The following is a 27,892-nucleotide window of genomic DNA, read 5'->3' on the forward strand; positions in this document are numbered from 1 at the left end:
TTCAAAAATTAATTTGGAATGAGAAGCTGAGATGTGGATGTTGAAGGAAAGGATGGGGCAGATCAGTGGGCAAGAGGGGTTACATGTTGGGTTCAGATCCTCCGAAGATTGGTTTTCACATGCCTAAATAGTCTGTATACATCAGCAGACACATGTAATATCAAAAAATGCAGGTTCTTTGCTATTTCTGTCTTTGTCATAAAGTAAAGAAGATGATATCCAGTTTCTGGTACTGAAATTAAGCAAAAATATCTGAGTATTTTTGGCTTGTTTTCTAAGCCAGTTTTCATCTTTGTCTTATTTCTCTTCTCTCCCATTCTCTCTTTTCTCTGTAGAGCCAAATCACTCCACTTTCAAAGCACAAGTCATGTGATTTAATGAGTACTTGGGCTGCTCTTAACAAGTGAGGTCTCCTCTGTTCTTCACAAACATCTCCCATTCTAGGAGGCTGAGCTCATCAGCAATGTTGGTAGCATTGGAAAGATCCTCATTTAATAACAAATAATGCCAAACAGGAACTTAGAGCAGACTCAGAGAATCCCACTCTTTTCTGCTTTTTGTGTTTAGGCTGGGATTTCTTAAAGGCAGATATAGGTAGCTACAGGTTTATTCAGTGACAGCACACTGCTGCTCTGGTCCTAGATAAGGTGATTAGACAATACTCATTTAAAATTATTGTTCATATGACCTTGTAGCATAACTAAGTGACGGTGACTTTGAAATACCTCTCATTTTATAATGAACTTTTGGCAGCATTGTCTCTCATATAGTGAGGTCTGTCACTTGGATGTGGATTTGTGTCCATGCAAGGTTCCACAGATGCCTCCTGTACTCAAGTGGAGACATGGGAAAAGGGTAATCCAATGGAACACCACAGATATTAGTGGTTTTTACTTTTTAGGAGTTTGGGTTCTGAGGTCATCTCCCAGCAGGCTCTCCCCTCTAGTCCTTGTGGTAAAGAGGCAATAGCACTGAGTGCTTGCCTGTCCACCTGTTTCCTTTTCAAGGAAATTATTCAATGCTTGGTGAAGAACATGGAGAAAGAAGCAAGGAAGCTCCACCAGCAACGGTCCACATCAGATTTCTTTTCTGATTTTCCCTCAAAGATGCCCTGGTACTGCAGTTTCAGTCAGATGCCCTTTGCCTTCTCCATCACCCATTACACAAATACACACTGCATTGGAGGGGCAACTGCTCAAAGAGCAGGAGTGTGGATAGTGTCGTAGGCAAACGTGGCTGGGATGAGAAGGTACAGAAAGAAGAGATTAAGGATATGGAGTGAGCAGTGGGAGGGGAGGATGGCAGTGTTAGCCTAACTGCTTTATGTGTCAAGATGCTGTCCTAGAAAACTGTCACATGGCTGCCTCTAGCTTCTCTCCTCTTCTCTCAAAGTATGCCATGACCCATCAGTGGCTTCCTCTTAGTTGACACATGCTGGCTTCACAAGTTGAGCTGCATTTTCCCCAGCAGCAGCTTTCAGAAAGGAGCACTGCTAATAGCAAGGAGGGAACTGGGGCTGGCCTCTGCCTTGCTTTCAACCACTGGTTAGCAGCTTCTAGGATCCACCAGAAAACCTCTCTTGGCTTCACCAAGGTGTAGGTTTGACCTTAATCTGATTTTCCACAGGAGGAAAGCCCAATTACTTCCCATAAAGGAACAGTTGCTTTGGGTGAGGAACTTTGTTTCTAGCAAGGATAGTGTTGCTCAGGGTGCAGGTAAAAGGTGTAACAGTGTGTAGTGGTTTAGGACACACTGTAAAGCTCTTTTATGCTTGTAAGGTTCATTACTTTCAACGGCTTCCTGTGGTACAATATAAAATCTTTTCATCACTCAAGTTTGAGAAAGAAAAAGGACAGATTTCACCATAAGAAAAATTTCATTTCAAGGGTGAGTTCTGCAAACACAGGTAAAGGCAAAATAGATGTACTTTGTGAATACTACTCCAATTTTCAAAGTACAAATTTGTGTTACCCTTGCCTTTTATTATGTTGACCCGAATTTCCACCAGGTGGCATGGTTTGACCCCTGCCTGAAACCAGAAATTTTGGACAAAAGTGAATTTCTGAGGGACCAGGTTTCAGAGCTAAAGACATCAAGAAGCTTTCTGTTGATTTTGACAGGGCTGTTGGTGATGAACCTTTGGTTGTGAGCAGAAAGTTTGTTGGAAAGAAAAGCTTTTCTCAGATTTATTTTTTTTTTTAAGAATTATCACAAATTAGAAGTACAAAATTATTTTCTCCTTTATACATTTCTTAAAACAACTTTTAGGTGGAGTCCATACTATATGGGGTAAGATACATATTTTTACAGGCACAGGGAGTCAAACTGAAAATCATGAAAATAATAAAAAGCAATGTGCTGCAGTAAGTCAGAATAGCTGCAATTACTTATATGTTTATTTAGCATGAGGTATTCTACATCAGCACTGAGTTTTTAATTATGGTACTTTAATCAAAGCTGAGTGTTTGTTCACTGTCTTCCTAGGGCTCTAAGAAACAGTTTCAAAATAACTTCAGTGCTTCCGCGTTTTTCATGTCACTGTAAGATAAAGCATTTTGGTTAATTCTTTGGAGGAGCTCACTTGGGAGCAGTTAATCTGATGAGACTGTTAATATCTGGTCTTTTTGCCTTACCAGCATTGCTGTCAAACATTTCTTTCACTTCAACTGAAGCAAATGTTACATTTATGTGGTTGACTCCTATTCTGTGAGGACTGATTCCTAGGAAACCTGTCTGGCTGAGTATTACTTCACAGAAAAGCTGCTGCACTCCAAGGGTCACTGGAGTGGATGTGCTCCTTATTTGCATCATCAGCCACAGTATTCACAGAGGTTAATTTGGTTTAGGTGTTGGGATGGAGGAGAGTAATTGCTCCTTTACATTTAGCAAATGTAAAATTACTAGTACTTCTATTCTGTACTAGAGATGTTAAGCTGCAAGCAAGAGTGCAGAGTGGTTTATTTGAGTAGGGCAAATTCTTTGTGAAACCAGAGATCTTATATTTGTGACACTTCAGGTGACCCCAAATACTCACTGAACCCGTTTTAGTGAAACAGGGCAAGACACTCAGATGCTGAAGGGTAAAAGTTACAGATGTCTACTGGTGATTTACAGGATTGCTGGTTTTTCCTGTTGAATCATTATGGAGGATGTATTTCTTTAACTGCAAATATGCTAGAAGATGCTTGAGACAGCAAAGTCTTTATTGCATGATGTGACTTGGATGCATGCATGGATCCAGTCTTCCTGAAAAACAAAAATATTTCAACACTGTATCAATGTGAAAGAGTAACAATATAGGCTTCTGTGTGTTTAGAACAGGTCCTTTTTAATTCCATTGTTTGAGTTGAATATTTTCTTAGATTTCCCTTGCTTCCTGACTGGAACCATGCACTAATTATCTTTCACTTCTACCTCCTAAATTCTCCTCCTCTTCCTAATGTAAGTAACAATGCAAAAGGGGAGGGAGAGGGGGAGGCCAAGCTAAGCAAAGCAGAAAATGAGCAGCAAATAATTTGTTTTTCTGTATCTATTATTATATGTAGCAATTAATATTTATTATAGTCATGTATGTATTTTCTGCCCTGCTTTCTAACACCACATGGGTATGTCTCCTGTCTGCTGAGCCTTGCTCTGCTTGCTGTGTGTAGTCTGTAGCATTTGTGAGACTATTGGTTTGTTGGTGAGCTTCTGAAGTCCTTACCTGTACTTGTGTTGATTCCAAATAAAATTTCGTCTCTACGGGTAGAACTTCATTAACTTTGTAATCTTACACTTGGTACGGGTTCCTTTATATTAGCAAAGGCTTATTTATAGCATAGATTTGTTCTTGACAATTGTTTTTCATCATTTCAAATCTTTTTACGTGAGAGATACTGGAAATATTCTGTGAAGGTAAAGTGAAGATTTCCAGAAGGAGTGAGCACAACATTAGGACCTTCTGGATGTGCAGCACCTTGATCCAGTGGAATAGCTTTAGAGGTTTCAGGGGTGCTGTCTATACTGCCGCAGTGCAAGCACTTCTAGAGAAGGGGTACAAAGCTCTAGTGGGACATAAGCAAAGAAAACTGGTACTAACTACATCATGAGCAGCTGGGGAAAAACTGCTCCCAGTAACCTGACAGTGGCTTGGTGGCTACCTTAGTAGAGTGAAATCCCTTTCCAGCATGTGATCTAAACAAAGCACACAACTGATGAGGAGATTCACCAGGCTGCAGAAATACTAAAGGAAAGTAACTCATAAATTCAGATTAATATTTCCCCCACCTGAGCCTGAAGAGACCTGACTCTGGAGGATGGGACGCATGGTAAGGTCAATTACACTGCTAACTCTGTCCATTGTGATCATTAGTGAAGGGGATACAGCAGTATGGCAAAAACAGTGTTGTGATGGTGGATGAGATCATCTGCTCCAGTCCTCCCAAGTACCGGTTCCCTGAAGCTGGATTACGGATTATGATTACGAATAAATTCGGACCACGCACCAGAATGCGGATGGCAAGCCGACTCATCATTAACGAGGTATGTTCATTAGGAAAACAGAGAATGACCATGAGGCAGAGGGGCTACCAAAGAGCTGTGCTCATAGTGATTCTGGAATTTAGATTCTCCCATGTTCCTGCATTGGGATAGAGCTGTGTCTTTCTCAAGCAGGTATATGAGAACAGATTTGAAGATTGATTCCCAACCGATGATGCTGCTTGTTTTAATGGGAGGGCTGTCAAAAAGGAGGGACTATCTTATCTCCCTAACAGAAGATGTTTATTTCAGTGTGTGTGTGTGCATTTAGATTTTATTTATAGCAGAAGAATTGGTTTTGATTATTACAAAAGTGGTCAGGTTAAAAAAAGGGGTAATTGACAAGGCAACCAAAATGCTTAAAAACTACTCTTGTATTATTAACACTTCAGGATCTCTTCAGAGATTTGCTTACTCTTTAGTATTCACTGTAGTCCTCAAAAATGGCCCAAAACATTTTCATGAGGGGAATTTGCCCTGGACTGTTTGAGTTATCTGTTGATATTGTATTGTGTTGGAACAGCAGCAGTTCTTATACATGTCTGCAGGGCCAATTATGAGCTTCATGTACTTGGACAAGGGCAGCAGGGATTAGTCTTGCTTTTGAAATTAAAAATAGAAGTTCAAATTTACCTCAATGAATGGAGTTAAGGAGGGAGAAGAGTTGGATCTGAGAAGGAAAGCTTCTGAATAATGAGTCATTCATAAGCCAAGTCTAATTGTGCAGAGTTGTCTTCAGTGTTACCATTTGATTAAGGTACTATTGCTGGTTTGAGTGGGAACTCTTGAGTGAGAAGTGCTTTAGAATAACTACATTGGTTAAAACATGGTGTGGAACAACAGATATTACAACATTCTCCGTCATGGCTTGAAGATTCCTGCCAGTAATTTTGAAGTGGATGTGAATCCTGATGAGGACTGGTAGACCACTACCAGTCAATATGTTTGTTGTTGACTGGAAGGAAAGCTTTGAGGAGAAATTCAATGGCTTCTGTGACTGGGGCTGGACAGAGAACAAAACTCAGATTTTGCAAAGTAAATACTTTCTGAACTGTGGCAGTTTTGTGTTTTGACCCCGCAGCGTCAGCGGCTAATCCAGTCTGCCAATGGCTCAAGCAAAGCACTTCAGAACAGGAGACAGGAGAATATTGAAAATGGAAACATCCCTGTGGGAAACCAAGTGGAGGAAAACGAACAGGACAGTCTAACTCCATTTTCAGTGCCAGGTAAGGCTTACTTTCTAGATGTATATAGTACTGGAAAAGAAGATAATTTAAACGCCAAACACTGGGTTGTAAGAAAGACAACATAAGTGGGGAGAGAGGAGAAAAGGGATTGGTTTGACTGTCTGAAGGATGGATTTGCTGACAGTAAAACTGGGCTGGAGGTTGGGTGGCTAAAACCAGACCTTAGGAAAGTGTTTTCCAGTCATCATGGACAGCCATGGTAGAAGTGCTGATGTGCCAGAGGTGAAAGGAAAGCAGGAAAGGGGAGTTTATATTGAAACATGTCAGAATGACCTGGTGAGCACTGCGCTGTGAGTGATTTTGAAGTCAACAGTTAATAATGACTTGCTGGAAATTGCTAGGCCAGATGCACCTTGGTGTATAAATATATAATCAATTGTTTTAGTGACTGTAGCAGGGGAGGCTTCTTGGATGAAAAGTAAAAAAATATTTAGGGAGAGAAAGAGTGTTTAAAGTTGTTAGAATAGCTGTACACAATAGCATTCACCTTTTGAAATTATTTTGAAATTCTTTAGTGTAAAGGGCTATGTATAACCAACCTCTTGTGCTGGTGCCCTTAGCACATTGCAGGTTGACTCTTGCCCAAATGCTTTGGAGATTAGATAGCAAAGATTAGATCAGCCCTCACAGACACGTAGTCTGTCACATAATTACTGTTTAACATAAGTATTGCTTGGCATGGATAAATACCACATGCAGTGAAAAAGAAGGGTATTCCATGTTATATCTAATTTCTTAGTGATCCCATTGCTTCAGATGCAGTCATTGTAGAAGAGATGCTTGTGATTGAACAAACATTGAAGTATACTATGTGAAGACTAGATGATACTGTATATTTTCGTATGTTACTGTGCTCCCACAGGAGCTTTTTGCAGTCAGCAGTTACTAATTGGAGTGAGGAATGGAAGCAAACTAATTGACTGAAGATAGGCCCATTAGGTGGGCTTCTGTTCATTCATGAGATAGTGAAAAAATATTTTTACTGTATGGTGAACTAACAGGATCCAAGTCAGCAATATGCTTTGTACACGAGTGCATTAATGATAAGAGGAGTAATAGTAATAAAAACAACAGAAATTAATAAACAACTTGTAAAAAGGAAAAATGTCTCCCCAAACCATCTAAGCATCATCAAATTCTAGAATCATTAAGGTTGGGAAAAACCTCTGGTATTTGTGTGAGTGCAGCCGTGACCCCGACGCTGCCACGTGCCCACTAAAGCGCGTTACCGAGCGCTGCTTTGGAGCTGCCAGAGACAGAGATCCCACTGCTGCCTCGAGCACTCTGTCCAGCACCAGTGCCACCCTTACATGTGTTGGCAAGGAAGACTTTTAAACTGAGATGGTTTTTGGATACGAGTTTTGATTGGGGTAGTGCAATCATGCATTTCTTCTTACATTCCAGGCAGCTTTTTTATGAATAAAACATAGATAAATTTCAGATTAGATCTTCCTAAGTGTGTGACGTTCACAATAGACAAAAGGCTTTGAACTAAAGTGGAAGTTACTAGTTATGTCACTCGTCTTCTTTAGATGTATTTTTTCTGCACTTTTGAGAAAGTGTTTATCTTTAAACACTTTCTCAAAAGTGTTTAAAATGAGGTTTAACAGGCCAGAGTGGAACCACTGGTGATTCAGTTCATACTGAATGGAGCAAAAGTTCAACATGAGCTCAAGAGAGTTGTGTAGAGGGAGTAAGTGATGGTATAAAATCCTCATCATTATCTTCATGTATTGTCATTCCTGTTGTCTGGAGTTGATTATCCATTGGTCGGATTCTCATTGCTCAACTCATATATTCTGACTGAGAATTATTTCATTATGCTTCCAAAAGCACCATTTTAATAAGTTAGGTGAAAATGTGAGAACCCAGCATCATGTTTTGTTGTTGTTTCAGTACTGTGGCACAATCAGTAGCCTAAAAAAATCCTGACATTTAAAACTGGCTTCAGGGAAAAGGTAGTTTGCAGAGAGTTTCCAAGAATTCCCTCTGGTTTTCTTTGATATGTTTTCAGTCCAGGAATAAGGCACATACATTTTCTAAAGATCAGAAATCTGTGTATTATTTCAGTGCTGTAAATTGTTCTGTGAAGAATAGGCTTTCAGTTTTCAATGCCACTTTCCAGTTCAACTGGTTGTGGTGTCCTAGGTAAAAAATCCACTCTTGTATTTTAGGAGCTGCAACTGCAATGGCTGTGAGTTGGCCCAACCCCTTTTTTTGTGCTGCTTTGTAGTCACATTTTTTAGCCTAATTTGGGATTTGATTTTCTTTCTTCAAATTGCATATTCTAGATATTTTTGCAAGAACAAGTTGGTTTTTTCTGAAACAGAAGTAAATGTAAGTGAAGTATAAAGTTTCATCTCTGAGTGATTCACAGTTATTATTTGTCATCTCAAAATGCGTCTTTTGCATTTTGTTCTTTTTTTATCCTCTGTCAACAGGAATGCTCAGCAAAGTGTAGAGCTTTAGCAAGCAGAAATAGTGAATATAGTTGTTACATGAAAACAGTCTCAAACTGTTTCAGCATATATCCCCTTTGTCAAACATCCAGAGATACTCACTCCCCAGTGTGGGTGTGGTTCAGGCTCATCCTGAAAAAGGAGAAAACATACAGTTTTTATGGAAACTGCATATGATATCATTCAAACAGCCTTTGCCTTTGGCTTCTGTGTGGGAAAAAACACATTTTCTTTAAAAGAGGAATTTCTTTCTTGACCTCACCTTTAAAGTATGATGATTATCTCCCAAGAGAAAAGCACATTTGAAACTTTACAGTTTGATTAGTCCACAGTAGTTTGAAAACAGGTCTTAAACTTTAAAAAACCATCCCACAGATCAGAATAAAATAGGACAAAACTGGGCAGGCATATGTTGACAACAAAATGCTGTGTTAAAGCCCTTGCATAGCTCAGTGGTCTTTTAGAGCCCAGACTCCGAAAAGCACTTCAGTGCAGCTCTTAATGGATGCTTAAATCCCTTCCATTGTCACATGTGCAGCACCCTTTAAAATACTCTGTGATCTCAGCTCCTGATCATTTCACAGGAATGAAGAACTACTTCTCTTACAGAATTGGAGCACGGATGCTTTATATAAAGTCATGATGGTGTTGGCTGAAACAGGAATAATAATTCCTAGAGCTAAAATGAGATGGCAATAAAGGAGATTACAATCCTATCCATTTTTGTTTGGATCCAAAATACAAAGATAACATTTAGGATAGAAGCAAAAAAAAATTAACATGAACAACATTTAAAATGTTAGTACTTGGTCAAAGCAAATGTTTATCTCAATATTCTGACTTGAGACATGATTTTATGAAGAAGCCTGTGGAAGAATGTAACAGGACGAGTTACTGTTCAGCTGTTTCACCTCAAGGAACTTCCTGGACTGGATGTAAAATTTTGATCTAAAATTCCTTAGTGTGTTTCTTCTTCATTAACCTAATGTTAATATCTAATTGTTATTGAATCTTTGCAAACATTTAACACTCACAACATCCTTTGGGAAGGAGCTTCATGATTCTGTGAAGACCCTTTTACTCACTTTGAACCTGGCTCCTACTTGCTTCACTTCATGTCTTCCATTACTGGAAACATGCTGGACAAACCCAGAGTATCTCACTTGAACACTCAGGATGCTGTAGCTCTTAGAAAACAAAGTTAAAACATAGGAAATAAACCAGGCCAAAATCCAGCCAAGTCTAACAAGATATGGGGAGTACCTCTCTTCAGTTATATCTTATTTTGGCTGAGTGTTGTCTTGTGTAAGCCTATTGTAACTCTAAGAGTAAAGCTTGTTTCTGTGTACTGGAGAAAATTCTTTTTTTGTTGACCAGTTTTTGCTGTAGCAAAACTCTGTATTTCAAAGAAAATTATTGGCGTGAATCCAAATGTTCAAAGTGTGGTAGAGGCACAGGCTGAAAATAGAAATCTGAGTTGTTTTGGACAGATTCACGGTCTGGAATTTGGAACTTGTATTCCGGAAAATGAAACTTCCGAGAAGAGTATCAGTAGGTTGAAAAATAGTCTGTTTTGAATGAGGATGAGAAGTAAAACCTCGGTATTTTCCAAAGGGGAAAAAAAAAGTTTCCGAAGGTCTGTTGCAGGAGAACTGCAGTAAAAATATTTTAATATGTCTGGTGCCCACTTGGAAAGATGATAAAGGCTTGAGCCTTTTTGGATACTGTTTTACACACTGCATAGCCTTTTTCTAGTGTGCTCATACAGAGAATCTCTTGCCTCCACAATTTATAGGGTAATATATATGAGCTGAAATCAGTAAGAATTTTCCAAGAAGATGGAGGGTTAGCTGCTGTGTTAATTTTCCTAATGAAAAATTGAAAGCCATTTTCTAATAATTTTTTATATTGTTTTGCAACAGACATTTTTCTGTGGAAAATAATTCTGATGGAAAATTCACAATAGATCTAGTTTGTTATATCTGTTTCAGTTGTTTCTATATTGAGTACGATGCTTGGGAGAAAAATTTGTATTTCTCTGTTGTGTTTTGGGTACTGCACATGACTAGAAATTAATTAAGTTTTCAGATTGTCTAATTTACTTATATTGAAGTTTTCCAATCAGTCTGAGCTCTGATGAACATCATTTTCTAATAGAAATTTACTTGCTGTGTAGGTTATTACAAAGCTCCTAGTGTAGAGGCACATGTGTTACTTTAACACATTTTCGGGTTGAGAACTGAATTGATACTGATAATAATATGTGGGTGTAAATTCATCTTTATAAATACAAAGCTTAATTAGAACCAAGGGGACAGGTGTTTGGAAAATCATTTTTAATTGGAGAAAAAACAAATGGGGTTTTTTTGTTTGGTTGGTTGAGGTTTGTCCTTCCCAAATGAAAAATGATAGAGAGATTTAAAAAGATAAAAGAGGAATTTAAAAAAAATTAAAAATTAAGTGAAGCATGAAAAAAGTTTGCAACCATAATCTTTTTAGGCAAGCCTGGATATGCTGCTTTTTCACTCTAAGTTTACCATCAACAAAAAAACCCTGGAAAAACAGCAATGGATAGTAAACTTCAGAAAGCCTTTCTCATTTCAATTAGAGAATACTTTTCCTAGTTTTCAAGTTATCTTACTTAAGTAAGAGATTTATATGGAATCACAAACAGCTCCTATGTGCCAATTAGATTCATGTCTTTCAGGGATATTATAATTTTTTCAGATCAGTCAGCTCTAGTGATTGCTTCTTTCACTTGGGAAGGTTTGGCATGTTCTGAAGTAACTAATGTATGGAACTGAGATCTGTGCTTGGCTGACACGCCTTTAAGGGGAAAACTAAGTGGAAAAGCTATCAAATTTAATTAACAGCAGCAACTTAGATGTGATTCCTGATGGTGTAGTTACAGACTCCACTCTATTCAAAATTGAAGAAGTTTCTTCTCTGCAGCTTATTTACTAGGACATGTGGGCTGTCTGCACTGTGTGCCTTTGCAAATTCTGTTTCAGACTAGCTCTAGCTTGGTCCTGTGGACAAAATGTCCCTTATTACTTGCAGCACTTTTAATTCTGTGCCTCTGGTACAGCTTTATACCAAGGGAATGTTATGGGTGTGATACAAGGCTGCTCTGTGTTGCAGGCTAAAATAAAGTAAATTGAAAGCACAAAGTGGGGTCAATCAGTACATTTACTTCAAGAGTACACTTCTGATCTAAAGGTGAACACAAATGTCGTTTCACACTTTTGTGCTGAGCTCCTCTCAGCTCTCTGAGTGTTGCAAATAGGCCTCTGTTTTTTCTGTAAGATATGCTTTCTTTAGCACCTTAAGGAAATACTTGTTTCTTCTCAGTGCTGTGATGTGTGTTGCTGTCTTTGTTCACCAGGACACTATCTGTATGTGTAAGTAATTATTGTGAGCATAATATCTGGAAAGATGACTAGTCCAGGAATGTATTGAAAATTAGCATTGCTCTTTGTTGTAGGGCTGCCACTTCATTTTCAAAAACATTGTAATCAAGCTCTTTTGTAATGATACCTCTCTGAAATACTTGGCATGCTTGGTTTCCAAATATCTGTGGAAACAGAAAAAATGGATGTATGAAGTAGTGAAAACAACTCCTTGCAAAAAAACCCTCATCTTCTTGTTTTACAGCATTTTACATTATAGCATTTTACAGCATGTAGACCAGTGTTGCTTTCTGTAATAAAGCAATATTCTTTCATTATTGTGGGGAGGGGGGGTGCAAAATGCACCTTTCCTTGGTTGTGTGGGTTGATGCAGGAGCCTTTAAACCCAGGGCTCACAGGAGTGGGTGATACCGCTGTTAAAACAACTGTGCTCGGGTCTTGTAATGGGACAGAACAGCTGTGTACTGAATAATGGCCTAAATGAGAATGATCATTTTCTTCCTTACAGATGTACTAGGGAGCTACTCAGCAGTTGTAGAACAATTTGTCATGAGCTATAAGCATACTTCACTTCAACATCTTAATCATTAAATCTTTCTAATTATTATTATTTTAGAGTGGGTGGTCAAAACCAAAACAATAGAATGGCAAAATAAATACCTTAAAAAGAGCTGAAAAAAAAAATATTTTGCATCTTCAAGCTGCGTATTGATTGTGCATTCATCTAAGCCAGGTGAAATGAATAAAGGCATCAGTTTCCTGAGGAAATAAAGTCTCACTTCTTTGAGGTTGCTGCTAAATGTACTTAAAGTCTTAAAAAACCGCCAAGTTACAGCATAAGAGCAGACTTCTTCAGCCCTGTGCACCACACAAGTTCCATGAATAGTAGGAGCTGAATAAAGGCCTGAGGTATAACCAAGGCCAGATATACTTAAGGCTTTATATAAAAGTTTACAATAGCTAGAAAACCAAAATACAAAAGAGAAGCCAGTGCAGAATGTGTCAAGTAAGCTTCTTTGGCCATGGTGGTTCTGAACTATAGCAGGCTAACTGGAAATGGCCACTTGGCTTCTCTTGTTGACCCAGCAAACCCCAGAATTACACACTGCTGGTCCCCAAAGTCTCAAGCCTAGTTGCCATGTAATGAATGCAAATGTCACTCCCACAAACCATCCAGCTAAGCAGTTTCATCTCAAGACATTGTGTGGGTAAAACATCACCACTAATAGAGCCAGGAATTTTAATCTGACACACATCCATTCAAACTCAGCAAAGATAATGGAAAGGCAAGTCCTCCCCCTCTAGTACTTAGGTTTTCCTGGAAATGAGCAAACATAGCTGTGCCAGTGGTAAGGCACTATGTGTTCTCAGTTAAGCATTTGTTTGAGTAATTCAGCATACTAAACAGGATCCCAGACAAGATGCATATTCCCCAGCAGAGGCTCTATTTGTTCTTAAGGCAATTCTGTTTATTTATGTTACTGAAAAGAGAGATGGGACTGCCTGTGTGTAGCAGCACCAAAGTCAGTCAGATTACACCCACACAGATCAGATCTGGATCCATCATTTTTTCAATCATCCACTGACCCTGCACTTGAGTTAGGTGCTGAGGATATTACTGGCCTAGGCCATGCTTACTTGTTGGACTATGAACCAAGCTTAGCAATGTGAGTACACAGAGTACAAATTAACTATCTGGCAGTCTTTGAGTAATCCACACTGAGACAAATTAAGCAGGAGGGGGTGGAAATTACAATAGGATATTTTGTAGAATATTTACAGCCTTGTTAACAATTAAAGAAGAAAGTGAGCCAAGAAGTGTCATTTCCTGGATAGAACAGGTAAAAGATAACTGTTTTAAAAAACATCTGTGCAGAAGTATATGTAAGCAGAGAGAAAAAGGTTTTTCCTGTAAAATCTGTAATAGATCCTCAGTGACATGTGAAAGTCTAGAATTAGAAATGACCCTGTGACACTTCAGGAGTTTTATGTATTAGAAGTTCCACAGCCACAAGCTATAAATGGGAATAAAGAGCAAAGCTTAGTTTAAGAATTTCTGATGAGTTGATGGCATTTCAAAATTCACAAGGAGATCTCAAGTTAGAAAGCTGTTTCATAACTCAAGCAAGAAGATTTAGTTCTAGAATATATACAAAAGCAAGTGCATAAAAGCTTACATTTGGACTCAACAAGTTAAATTAGCCTCATAAATTATAAAAGTATTATTAATTTTAAAATGTTAAATATTACATTTCATTGCATTCTGGTGCACATTGGTCCAGAGGACTGAGTTCAATCCAATTAAAATCGCTAACAAAAATTCCTGTTAAACACATCTTAATTCCCAAAGTCATTGCTGAAAGAAAGTTACTGGTGAAATTGGTAGGAGCTGGTTAGTAACTGTTCCTTATAATGTAGCTAAATAACTTCACTGGAAGATGTACCTGATAATTTCCTTCAATGGGATCAGTGATTTTATTCAAAACAGGATATTTTAGTCGATCTCAAGCATAGCATTATGAGTTAGTGATGGAAACTCCTACTTAATTCTGACAACATTCTAACATGATGTAAAGAGAGCCCAAGCCAAAATGGCCATGATGTTGGTTGTGATACTCTGACTTAGCCTGATGGACTAATTTGTCATCCTACTTGAAGGATGCCTCACGAACTGTATAAATAATACCCCATTTACTTATGGCCCAGTTAAAAAATAATTCTGTTGTATGTGTTGAGATTACATTTGCAATAATGTAAATTTTAAACAAATTACAAGGTGTCTACCAGTCTTCAGTGATGATAGTTCTTGGGTATTTCTCACCAGTTGATTTTGGAGAGCTGTACAAGGGAAATCACTACCTTGTTTCCTTTTCCAAAAGTTTTCTTTTACCATGTCAAGGTGATGTTGTAAGCAGATAGAGAGACTTAACAAATCTAGATCCTCTAAATATCATTTTATTTAAACTTCTGCCCAAGTTAGAACAATGATGCATATGAAAAAAAATTGCCATGGGTTGCCAAGACTCATTGGTTGGGTCTTGTGCTTCTGTTTTCTGTTGCTGCACAGAATGTACAAGTTATTTTCACCACTTGGATTTTGGTATTTCCATTAAGGTGAGAAGGTGGGTTTTTTTGCATGGTTGGTTTTGTTGCTGATTTTTTTTTTTTAATTCTGGATTAGTAGTAATACATTTGAAAGAGCAACAAACCTGACTTAATTTTGGTATTTATATTAGCCGTGATTTTAAATAATTTTAATTCTTCTGTGGACTTTCATAGATCTTGGCAGGCTTAATTGTAAGAAGATTCTGGATGAGCATACAGAACTTGGCTGAAAGTGACAAGGCCAAGTATTGTTGAAAGGTACCCTGGAAACTGAGCTGATATGCACGATGTAAACATCCTTCTGGGATCATCTGCTCTGCTCAGAGAGGTGCAGCTGGGCCTGGGATAATGATGGGAAGGCTAAACTCTTTTTCCTTTGTCCTGCAGATGGAAAAATGAACAAAATTAAATGGCTTTTGACATGGCCATTGATATTCGTGCTCTTTACCACAATTCCAAACTGCAGCAAACCACGCTGGGAGAAGTGCTTTATGCTGACCTTCATCTTGTCCACTCTCTGGATTGCCTTGTTCTCCTACTTCATGGTGTGGATGGTAAGTGTATGTAGCATGACTTCATAGTGAGTGGAATCTCAAAGTATGTAAAAATCTTCTGTGCATTTGTGAAAGAAAAGCATGTAATCGTAGTGCAGTCTCTTCAACTCGTACAATAATAATTATTATTTTAGCTTTTTACTGCCTTTTTTTCTGCAGAAATAATTGGGCCTTTACTGTATAGGGCACAATACAGTACAGGAGGGTAGTGGAGAACATCTCTACTTTCCTCAAATGCCTGTCAGGTATTTGAAAACCCCTTTATGTTTCCTCTCATGAAAGATTGCGTTTTCTATATACTTTTTGCAACTTTCTATATCATTTTTACTTTGTAAAACAATCCTCTAAAATAGACTGTTAGAGGATTGTCTAACAGTCTGTTGTCTAAGAAATTAATTTCCCAGCCAAAGCCACACATTTGTATCTTATGTCCTTTGGAAGGTCATACTCTGTACCTTGGTTCCATATATAGACATTCTCTTCACAAGTGAGAGAAGTGCTCATTAAGGCTGCAGCCTGTACTACTTTAAGAGGTAGCTGGACCATAGTACATTGTTATCTGTCTCAGCAAGAGAATCATGCTGACTTCTATTCCTGGGTCTCTGCTTGCCCCTGAAGATAAGGTTTGTCAGTGAGTTCCTAAAATACACCTTTTCTTTAGTGAAGGGTCCAATTTTACTCATATGATAGATTGGAAAACTATTTCAAGGAAACAACACATAACCTAGAAGACTTCCATCCTTAGCAGTCTCAGCAGGGAAACAGCTGTCTGTCCTGGTTCAGTCTTCTTGCTCTCACAAGCCTGTTTCCTTTTCAGCTGCCTTTTCTTGATGTTTTTTCAGCCCTCTTTGGATGTTCCAGCTAAATACAGTTCCCTATCCTTTCTAAGAACTCTGCTTCAACCTTCAGTGATTGCCTAAGCTCTTTTCAAGCTGCATCTGGAATATCATGGGACAATATAACCAGACCTGCTCACTTCAGGATTATATGAGAAGTCATGCAAGAAACTAGTTCCTTCTTTATGTGTTAGGTTACAATAAGTTATTTATATCCCTGCCACTATATTACAATATAATATTGGTTACAGTCCTTTTGAGAATAGAACCAGTGAGAGTCTTGCCCTTTGTGGAAACCAAAAAAAAAAATGCCAAACTCACAGATTGTATTGTATCTCCTTAAAACAGCAGTACGTCATGTTAGAACAGCAAGAGGTAGAGATTTTGTTTGTCCGTAGAATGTTGAATAATAAGACCCAAAGTCCTTTTCCTTTGCAGAGGGTTGATTTTAGGCTGGTTATTCCATAAGTATTTAATTTGCAGAAAGGGATGAATATTCTGAGTTTATTCCTGTTAGAGTCCACACCAGAAATCAAAGTTAAGAGTATGCCACAACTGTATTGGAATGAGGAGACTTTCCAAACATGGTAAGTTAATGTACCTTCCTCCTTGTTCAGGTGACTGTGATTGGATACACCCTTGGGATACCAGATGTGATCATGGGCATTACTTTCCTGGCTGCAGGAACAAGCGTCCCAGACTGCATGGCCAGCTTAATAGTGGCAAGACAAGGTACTGTGTCTGCTGAGGGATAGCTGCAATCTTACATATGTGCTCTGTGATCTGCTTCCTCCATACACACAAATTGTCAGTGCAATTTTATAATTTTATTTTCATTTTTACTGTTTCAGTACCTCATTAAAAGCCAAAAAAGTTTGCTAATTATTGCTAACCAAAAAATTATCTTTTGCTTATTTGGACAGGGCATTCCATAGGGTAACTCAACCTCAAATGCCTAATGCATGGTATGTATCAGTCAGGGTAAAAGGACAAAAGTCATAGGCAAAACTAGAATATCAGCTATTGAAAACTACATTGAAGAATGTATACTGACCAGAACTTCTCCATGTAAAACTTGTACTGATTTCTAGAAGACCTCTCAAATCCAAGGAAGTGAAGTTGTTTGAGAGGATCTGGCAGAAGTGGTGTTGCTCTAGGCAGAGTTCTCATCCAAATGCAGACCTCTTTCCCACTGGAACATATGAATAGCTGCACTGGAAAGAGTTTTGGATTACTGACCTCTGCATCCTCCTCAGCTGTCCATTTGAAATTTTCAAAGGCTTTCTCATTTATATTTAAATTCTTTTTAAGTTTCTTTATGTTTCTTTTTTTTAATTTGTAAAACGTTGGTAGCAGCATCTCTTTCTGTTGTTAGAAAAACATTAGAGCTGACAGTGTGATCCTCTGTACAGTAGTAGAGTAAGAAAAAGACATAATTTTATTCTTTTTCACTATTCCAATTCCCATAGCCTTTCTTTTTTTGTAAGATAATGATATCTCCAGCACACGTCATTGAGCAAACAACAAGGGCTTTGCAGTGATAAATAAAGTACTCAAAAGCTCCACCTCTGTAATTTGAGATGGGAGTAGTGCTGTTAAATGTTGCTTGCTTGAGAAGTGTTATACATTCAAAGTATATAATCTTCCATGTTGCTTTATTTGTTATGTGCAAAATATTCTCACAAGAACAATACAACAAATTATTCAGAATTATTATGGAACTACCTTCCTACTAAATTAATTTTGCACGTGTATTAATTAAAGTGAGCAGGTTTTTTCAAGAGCTAGGAAAATATTACATTTTTAAATTAACAATCTGCTTCTTTAGATTAGTTCTTCTGTTGTACTAGACAAAAATACTGCAAAGGTTGTTTGCTCTGAAAGTAAAGGTAAGCACTAGATTAACAAAAAGGGGCCTAATGCGTTTAAAGACAGTGCAGGGAATTTGCAGTGCTTGAATTCAAGAGAGTTGTTCACTGACAGAAAGCAGACAGGTATAGATGGAACATAATTTGGATCCAAAGAATTACCTTTCAGCAGCTTCCTGCTAGAAAATAATGTATTTATGGTATGGTAGTGTCTGTCTCCACTCTGTTTACTCTGAAACTATTTCTGGGACATATCCCATTTATGTCAGAGTTCCTGTTCTTTTCAGTTCCTTCCTTTCCAGTATTCACTTAGTGGAAGTGATTCAATAGTTAGGCCAGTTAGGTCTAAGAGAAGTTAGCAGGGACAAAGAATTTTGCCTTCATCATATCCACTGACACTGGTGCAGAATTAGATGCCAGCCAGTGGTGAGCATTAGAAGTAGATTTTGTAAAATATCTTTCTACTTTACCACAATTTACCTTTCTTTTCGTTTCCTGTAGAATTTTATTGTTGTTGAAATGAAATTATTACTGATTAAGCCCCATGGAAGTGCATAGTATCATTGGTTATGATATGCATAATAACTGGTTATTTTCAGGATCTCCTTTCATTCACATGAGATAAAGGTCACATATCCACATACTAAGTCCAGTACATTATCTTCAGGTTCCCTGTGGCTGCAGGCTACCTAGAACAAGACTTTTGACATAGTCCTCAGGTGCTGCATGGATACCACAGACCCTGCAAAGGCTTTGCAAGAAACAAGGAAGATGTAGCTGGAGTGAGCAATTTTTGCACATTTTTTTCAAAGTCAGGCTGATGTTATGGAAATTGCCTGCCTACCTCAGACATTGTGGCCACTTCAAGGGCGATTGGACCAATGCAGATCATTTCCCTTTAGTTTCCTCCAGTTCACAGTGTAATGGCCATATACTTTGATTTTATTTAGTTTTTGTTGGCTTTTTTTTCCTCTACAGGCCTTGGTGACATGGCAGTATCCAATACAGTAGGGAGCAATGTCTTTGACATTCTGGTGGGACTTGGTGTTCCATGGGGTTTGCAGACCATGGCAATCGATTATGGATCAACTGTATGTATACTTGGCAAATCTTTAATTTGCACCTTTATTCTATTTTTAAAAAATCCTAAAAAGAAAGCATGCAAATAGAGTGCAAATAGAATTAATTTAAAACCAACCTGTTGATCATGTTATTAGTTACTAATACTAATAACACTAAGGTGTTATTTCTTTGACAAGGAATCCAGTTAAGGAAGCAATTTTTCTTCCACAAGCTGCAGTTAATTTCCAGTTTGTCAACTGGAGTACATGACACTGTGTGGCAGAATACTATTGCTATGGATGGTTCATGGCTCTATCATTCTCTTGCTACACAACTTACAGTAAACTTGTCTCCATGTGTCTTAGCACTTTTGTCTCTAAATCAGAATAACAGCATATCTCCCTCTTCTGAGGATTTTGAACATAAAATCTGTTAGAAATGCTCACTTCTTTTTTAATGGAGATGGGATTACTTTACATTCAGTTTGATTCCTTAATCTTCCCGTTCTTCATTAGGATACATCTGTTACGGATTTGTGTAATTTAAAATATGTAAGGCGCTATTCAAAACAGAAGGTGGACTTAAAATCAGTAAATTGATTTTTGATCTCCAAAGCACAGTTATATGGTTAGCATTTTAAAAGTCTTTTCTCATTTCCACAGGTTAAAATAAACAGCAAAGGACTGGTTTATTCAGTTGCACTTTTGCTAGGATCAGTGGCACTTACTGTAAGTATTAGAGTATCTACAAATATTTCAGTTTGAAAATACTTCTTAAGTATTTACATGTTCCAGAAGGATAAAATAGAAATACTTAGCATTGATGCTTGTAAAGTATCATTCTTCTAGCAATACCATGAGTTGAAGAGCTACCATTGTACTCAGTGAGGACTGAAATCTGACATTTGGCGCAAGAGATGCTGGGTATGTGTAGGTCCCATGGGTTTCAGTGGCAGTGTTGAAACTGCTGAATCCAATAGTACTTTTGTGGTCCTGTGTCCTTACCCCCAGACTGTCTGTGCTGAGACAAGACCTAGTGTGCTTCATCATCCTTTGTCCCTGTCTCTGATTTCCAAAACCGGCCAAAATAGAGTGCTGTAGCCTAAACCCTTAATGAAGACTAGTCTGTGAGGACTGTGAACCCCAGGACTTGGAAGAGACATGCTAAATGTCACTCGGCATAAGACACCCTTGTAACAGATGACTTCTTAAGGTGAAACAATAATTCTGTTTGAAAAGTCAATTTTGCTGGTACTTAAGGTCTGATCCTGCTTGACTCCCAGGGAACGCTCTGTAGGAAGAATCAAATCAGGTGTAAGGAATCAAAAAGGTATAAAAATATCCACTTATACTAATATCTTTCACTGACTGCCTGTGGAGGCTTTGTAGAGGAGGTGGTCACCACTGGACATTTCACACTGTTGCATGATTAAGTCTTACAAAGCTTCACATCACCTGTGCATGACTTAAGCGATAGAATGACCAGGGCTGTTCACTCTCCTACTAACTTCCTAATCTATAAGGTGTGAGAACATGTTCTTCTCATTTCTAATCCCCAGCCTGCCATACTGCACAGTGCCTGTGAAACAATACTGGTGTTCTGTAGACATTTGTATCTGGTGTTGCTGCATGCATATTGTTAATCAGCACTTTGGGAAAAAATGGGAGGATTATCAGAGGTGTTACTGTGCTAGCCTTTCATGTATTTCTGAAGAGTCTTTTTGTAGCAGAAGCCAGATCACCTGAGTTTTAGGCATCCATTACTGTCTCATTTGCTCTGCTGAGTACCCTGATTTGCACAGACCCTCCCACAGCAAACTCAGTGGAAAGCTTTGAGCAAAATAAATAATAATTCAGATGCACTGAACACCATGGAAAATAGATGCCTTCATGAGGACTTCACTGCTTTGCTACCTATAACTTGTAACCCCTTAATTCTGGAGCTCAGCAGATAAGCAAGCAGAGCACCTCTTCCGAAGCTGTTGAAAAGAATGGTCATTAGGTGCTGGTGTACTACTGGGACATAAAGGATTTGCAGAGCAACAATTGAGGGAGGGACATTAATTTAGTTTAGTACATTGAATATTTTGTAAAACAGTCACAGGACAACTGAGACTTAGGACAGTCAATAATGTATTTTGCCTTTCAGTCTATAAAATACCAAGAATATGTTTTTTGTCTTCCTGCAAGACCTCTAATTCAAAAGACTCATTTTTAGCTTTATAATGGTTGTTTCCAAAAGTCTCCTTCAGAACTTAATTAACTGACACTCTGTTTGCTTGCAGGTGTTTGGAATCCATATAAATAAGTGGAAACTTGACAGGAAGTTAGGCATCTACGTGTTGCTTCTATATGCTATTTTCCTGTGTTTATCTATAATGATAGAGTTCAATGTCTTCACCTTTGTCAACTTCCCTATGTGCCGAGAAGAACTTTAAACCACAGCAAGGAGAGAGACTGAAATTCTTCTGATTGCACATGATGTAAATGACAGGAGGCATTTCACATTTCTACCTTCTTTTCAGTAATTTAAGTGTCATTCCTGCTTAATCAGCTAATGAGCACTTTTACCTATATGGAAGGAAAGCATACCTTTCTTTCAACATGCTAGCTGAAGGCTACCAAAGCATTTTCCTCATCTTTGGATATTGCTGCCCTGTCATAAAGCTACATGGATCTTACACAGAACTCTAGAAGGACCCATTTCTGGGCATTCTGTTGTGGTTTTCATTCTCCTTTTGCAGACAATCAACCACCACCATCAAGGTTAGCAAGAGGATGGGAGAAAAAAATCTTTATAGATCTTTTGGTTTTGACATTTACTTTCCATGGAAGGATTAGAGGCAAGTTCAGAACCTTTCTTGGCTCAGTCAGAATATTTGAACTACAGGACCAGAAAGTCCAAGACACATATCCATGGCATGCACTGTTGAGGATCATTTCCCCCTTCAAGTGCTCTGCTTATAGAGAAGCTGCACTGACAGTTTTTGATGGCAGTGTTGGATATTTATCATTCTGTTCAATGAACAATGTGGCAGAGAAAGAAGAGGAAATGGTTGTATGTTGTATCACTTGTGATGATGCACACTAGAAGTCAGAGTAACTGCATACCGAAGAGAATTTACATGCAGAAATTCATACTTGAAAAATGTTTTATTGTTTATGAGGAATGCTGTATACATAGATATAAACTGACATTTGTGGAATATTACACCACAAGAAAAACTTTGCATTGGCCATTGTAAGCCCATTGTGTAAATTTAGAAGAAACTAAAGAAATAAAATATAACTGGGTGCTCAGTAACTATCAGTTATTGTCATCAGCTGGGAGTAGTAGCTGAACATAATCCAGACTTTTTGACAACAAAACCCACTCTGATTATGATTTGGTTTGATTCAGTTTGATTGGTGGGAGGAAGAAGCTTATTTCATCAGTCAAGAAGCTGGTGTATTCTTCACCATTTTTTCTTATTCCCAGAAGCTTAATGAAGATGAATGTCTGACACGGAACAGTGCAGATAAGAGTCACCCTGACAAAAGCAAGTCTGTCAAGAGAATATGGTCCTTGATTTGATTGCATGCAAGTTTTGAAGCATGATATACTTCTTTTTAACCCCAAGTAGAAGCCAAGTTTTGGTATCCTTTCTACCAGCATAAATCTGATGTAAGGAATTACTCTGGGAATAATTGACAGCTAGATCCAGCCCAGAGTATTAAAACAGCAAGTAACATTCCACATTTTAGCAGTGATATAATTGTAAATCACTGAGACAGCATATTTTGAATTGCTACTAAACTTTAAAAATATTTTGAAGCTGTATGTGAATGATCACGTAAAGTTTCTAAAGAAGCACAGTCACCTTTATACGTAGATTTTTAAAATTTTTTAATGTTTATAAGCCAAACCAAACGTATCAACTAATGGTTGATGTGTTTTTAAATATATTAATATTTTCCATTAAGACTATATATAAAAAATTGTGTCAATGAGAATATACTATAAAAACTAAGCAAATAAGCACTTACTCAGAAAGTTTTCTTTTGACATATATGAAAATCATTATGTTTAGTCATCTGACATGCAGAATACTGTTTACACCAGGCAATGAGTTTACAATTAAAACTATTTTAAAAATTATTTTAGGATAAATTAAAGAGTGTATGCGTTGGTGGTGTATTTTTTAAGAATTGGGTCCATTCAATGTGATCCTAAAGAGAAAAAGAGCAACACATTCACTTGCTTTACATTTTGTTACAAATGTCAGTATTAGTATCCATTTAGGGTTTCTTACCTTAATTAAATAGTTGTGTCGTTGAACTAAGAACTAAAGATGGACACAAATACAGCATTAATAAAATGTTTTATTGAATAGGCAAGAATGGCATTAAACACTTTTTATCTCAAGTATGCCAATGACCCCATTTCCAGGCATTCACAGCATTTTTGTTGCAGTATAAAGCTGAGGAGATGGAATTCATGTTCATCTTTGAGTCTTCTGTTGCTGAAAGGCTGTGAAAATGCAGGATACTGCTGCATCACTGTAGGAATATCCCTCTCTAGTCTTACTCTCCCCCCTGCTGTCTTTCAGGAGGACATTTACTGCTGAAAATCTGGTGATGGCTTAGATATGAGACTGAAATGAGCAGAGAAACAGACCGAGTAAATGGGTTTTTTCCCTATATTCTGTTGTTGTGGTCTTGGAGAACTGTATCCAAGCAAAGATTTGCTCTCCTGTGCACAGTTCCGGCAGCTCAGTTGTCTTTACACAATAGAAGAGTACTTCCAAAGTCCAGTTTGAATGTGTAGTGATCAGCTGAGTTGACAGGGATGAGGGCATCAAAGTTTATAGGGACAGATCTAGAAAATTACACTGTACCTTCATATTTCTGAGCCAGCCAACTTTAGAAGAGTATGGGCACCATTTTTTTCTGTAGCAGCCGACTCTCAGCGCAAATATGCATGAACTTTGTTTGCTAATTCCGTAAATCCTTCACACATCATTTACAATTAGTCTGCCTAATCTGAACATCACCTGCTCCAGAAAACCAGTGTTGTGTTTTGGCAAGAAAGAGTCTCAGCATCCAGAACAACCACAGCCAATGTGTGGCTGGTTCCTGTCATCTACAGCTCTCCTTGAAATATAAACTCACTTCAGGATAATTTATATTGAATTATAATGCTGCATTCCATTGGGTGTTCTCATCTGCATCTGCTGCTATGAGACAAGTATCATGCCATGCTTATCATTATGAATAACATTAGTGGGATTCTCCTTTGACACTACCACATGACCAAGGATGTATTGTTTGCCTAAGAATTATGAGATGCTGTGTCAGAGATTTGATGACAAATAATCATATGAAGTACTTGAAGAAGCTGAGTAGTCCTTGCCCATATGCTAAAATAAATAGTTATACACTAAGCTGTGCAGGTAAACTGAATGGTCGAAGAAAGATCTGATTGACAAATTGTTGGATTGCAGATAAACCCACATCAGAATGTATCAGTAATTCAGGAGGCTGTTGCCGAGTAATAACAGACTAGTGCCTTTCAAATGTATTAAAAAACCCAAGCAAACAACAAAAAAACGTTAGCTTTTGTGGTCAGGAAACCATTAAAAATTTCCCATTTTCTAGTCAAGAAAAGGAGTGATTTGTGCTTGACTCTCCCCTGTTAGCACAGTTCTATACTGCAGCTGTTCAGATTGTATTTATAAAATTTTGTAGCCATTTTGTTTCATTAACTGTTGCAAAAGTTAACTGGCTGAGTTTGGAATGTATGTCACAATGTTCCGTAAGTTAATGTTCAGCTCAAGAGTGAAAAGAAAGCTGGTGGATGTGAGAGAGAAAACTGTTAGTGTGATCTGAAATTTGCCAGCATACTAACACTGAAAAGTAACACAACTCAGAAAAAGATATCCCATATCCAGCAAAGCTTAACTTCAGTAGGTTTGATTCCATTTTAAAGCTAAGCGTCTATCCAAGTGCCTTGCTGGATTGTGTCCTAAGATGACAGTGGAGCATGGTTTCTGGGCTTTTTATCATACTCAGTTCTTTCCATGTTCTATTGGTTTTGTAGTCTAAAGATTTTACTTCTTAAATTAAAAGGTTTGACCAGAATCTGTGGACTTGTGCTCTGCTGATACCATTTTAATTTCCACTCTGGTAAACAAGAGAACTTGTTCCTTGTCTCAGACTTCTCAATTGTGTATCTGCCCTTATGTATGAGCAGGATCAAAACTGAGGTACAGCTGGCCAAGGAGGGCTTTTAGCAGCTCTTTTGTGCTGTAGTTGCCCTGGAGTAGCACAGTCCCACGTGGACCCATGGAGTGTAATCATGTCTGTAGCAAGGAACTGGGAGTGTTTCCATTGAGTTCAGCGTGTTTGATTCCATTTATTTACCATAAGAATTGTACTGCATTATAAAGTATTGCTTGAGTAAAGATTTCAAGCTCAGGATCTGCACATCTAAATCTAAGAAGCTGCAGATATAGTTATCTTAATGTCTCTTTGATGGTCTAAGGGCTTCTCTCTGGGCTGAAGTCTAGCCTAGAAGAACACCTTAAGTCTTCCCAGGTACAGGTACAGCATAGTCAACCATCTTTCTCCTGGCTCAGTCTTCGGTGTGCCAATTTTATTTTGTTTTTATATGCTTGCTGCAGCTGTAACAGACAAAGTTAGCTTCTGGTTTTAGATTATATTTGTAAACTTTCTGTCAACATGTAAACAAATGGTCAAAGTCTACTAATTTAATACTTAGCAATTATAGAGAAGATTCTCTTCTGTCTTTTATTTCCCGTGTGACTCTGCTTTAATTACACTTGTTTCTATTATGCGTTTGCTCTAGTTGCACAAATGCCTCATGAGTTTTGTTGTCTTCCTTTCTTGGATTTCTTGCAATTGTTATGCTGTTTTCTTGTGTCCCACTGTTAGTTGGTTTTGGTAGAGTTCTTTAAGCTGTAGAAATACTGTCTGATTATTCATGCCAAGGAAAGATCAGACATTATGTAATATGAAACAGACACTAAAATAACTCTGATAGCCAGGTGAAACCAAAGAATCTTCCTAATTGAAGTATATCACCTTGGAGCATAATGTTCTGTCATTGCAAGCCTCAGATCTCTCTGTTATTTGTGTTTAAACATTCAGAAGAAAATTTCTGCAGCTCATGCATTTGCTGCACAATTTTCTTTCTATTTCCATGAGTTTGCCACATTTTTCATTTTGTTGGGTGGTGAGATTTATGTGATCATTACACAGGTAAATGACAGAGTTTAGTTCCAGCAATTCTGTACCAAACCCATTATTATTCCCTTGAACCATTTGGAAAAGTCTGTATGCAAGTGATCAATGTCCTGCTGAAGAAGAGAATATTCAACTGATGCATGCATTCCAGTTTCTGATCTAGCATGTACATGTTTAAAAACCTCCTTTTGAATAACTTGAGCACACACTTTTCTCACATTTTCCCACGTGTGAGGTCCTGATGGTTTTTCCCCAGGGAAGTCTGTGAAATCCTGTACATGCCTCTCCTGGCAGATGAGATTTGTGTAGCTGTATCTTCAAGACGGGTAGTGACCATAGCAATTCACTCATCACGCGGTTCTGTTTGCTACCATACAGTGCACTGTCTGAAAGAAATTAATAATTATGGGAAATTACCACCATTTGGGTATTTTCTTAGAAGAATTGCGAGTTGGAATTTAGTCTTATTTTTCTTTTTCACTTGCACAAAGAATGTAGGTGATCATTGCTGTCCTATCACTGAGATGGTCTTGGTAAACTTGATCGACAAATAAAGATTGGTTTATAGCACTAGGCATAGTAATAAATTTTAAAGGTATCAGAATATCTGAAAATCAGACAGATATAATCTCTAGAAATATTAATAACAACTGAGATGCTTCCTTTCAGAGGGTTTCTGCAGAAAGATTATGGTCTTTATTCATATACCAGTTATATATGCAAAGAAAACTTGTAAATCTGCTTCCCCAGCAACAAATGTGTTTCAAATTGCTGTTACTGCAGCAAAGTTATGACCAAATTCTTCCCTTCACATTTTTGGGAGTGGTGCCAGTGTTCATTAATGTCCTGGTAGTTGGCACAAATTAGTATCAGTGGAACTGAGCATAGAATTTGGCTCATGGTATCTCCTCCATTGCAAGAAATTCTTTGAAATCATTTATGGTCACTAAAATAACTTCTGAACCTTTTAAAAACCCGTATTTCATACTTGCAGGCATTTGCAGTGCACCCTTCAGAGGTGCAATACCTCTTTAAATATTATGAAAACTTTCTAGAACTGCTTACTTTGAAAACAGAAAGGGATGGGTTTATAAACTGTAAATAACAGAAATCTCTCATGTTACTTATTTTTTCAATGACTGTGACCTTATGCACTGTGAATGCTCTGTGATATGGGGTCCATTGTACAGATAAATATGTCATGAAATCCAAATGGATTTAATGTGATAATTTGTTACAAAATGGTGGCATGATATTTGATTATTTTTGTTGTGAGAATTTTAAAAAATAGTTAACTCAGCATTTATAAAGATTATAGCAGTCAGTATTATAATGCACTATATAAAAATATGTACACTATCAATAAATTATATAAACAAGAGTACTTGCTGTTTTTTTTTCTCAGATGGTTATGTGAAACATTCTCATAAACATTGTTGATAATATAAAATTTCAGGACCCAAATAGGATGTGTGCCTAGACCTTTTTGGTGAAATCTGGACCCTGCTGAACTGTGACAGAAGGCCCACATTCTGGGTATTCTGGGGAGTGTTGCCTGGATCAAGCCATTATATGGAGTTAAGTGTATC

At 37.8% G+C, this 27,892-nt stretch overlaps 1 protein-coding gene across 2 annotated transcripts in view; it reads left to right on the plus strand.

The window, feature by feature from the left end:
* The window catches only part of SLC24A4 (solute carrier family 24 member 4), an 88,205-nt gene extending 60,521 nt beyond the window's left edge, over positions 1-27,684 (plus strand). For both annotated transcript variants that reach the window (XM_005520182.2, XM_014249717.2), the window contains exons 11-17: positions 4,352-4,521; positions 5,600-5,744; positions 15,127-15,293; positions 16,747-16,861; positions 18,976-19,088; positions 19,722-19,787; positions 21,344-27,684. In XM_005520182.2, the coding sequence (XP_005520239.1) occupies positions 4,352-4,521; positions 5,600-5,744; positions 15,127-15,293; positions 16,747-16,861; positions 18,976-19,088; positions 19,722-19,787; positions 21,344-21,496 (929 nt within the window). In that variant the 3' untranslated portion in view covers positions 21,497-27,684. The remainder of the gene's footprint in view (positions 1-4,351; positions 4,522-5,599; positions 5,745-15,126; positions 15,294-16,746; positions 16,862-18,975; positions 19,089-19,721; positions 19,788-21,343) is intronic.
* Positions 27,685-27,892: the final 208 nt, after the last annotated feature.

Source organism: Pseudopodoces humilis, chromosome 7 (genome assembly GCF_049639895.1).
Source record: "Pseudopodoces humilis isolate 2021_Gansu_Grassland_sample_001 chromosome 7, ASM4963989v1, whole genome shotgun sequence".
NCBI classification, from domain to species: Eukaryota; Metazoa; Chordata; class Aves; order Passeriformes; family Paridae; genus Pseudopodoces; species Pseudopodoces humilis.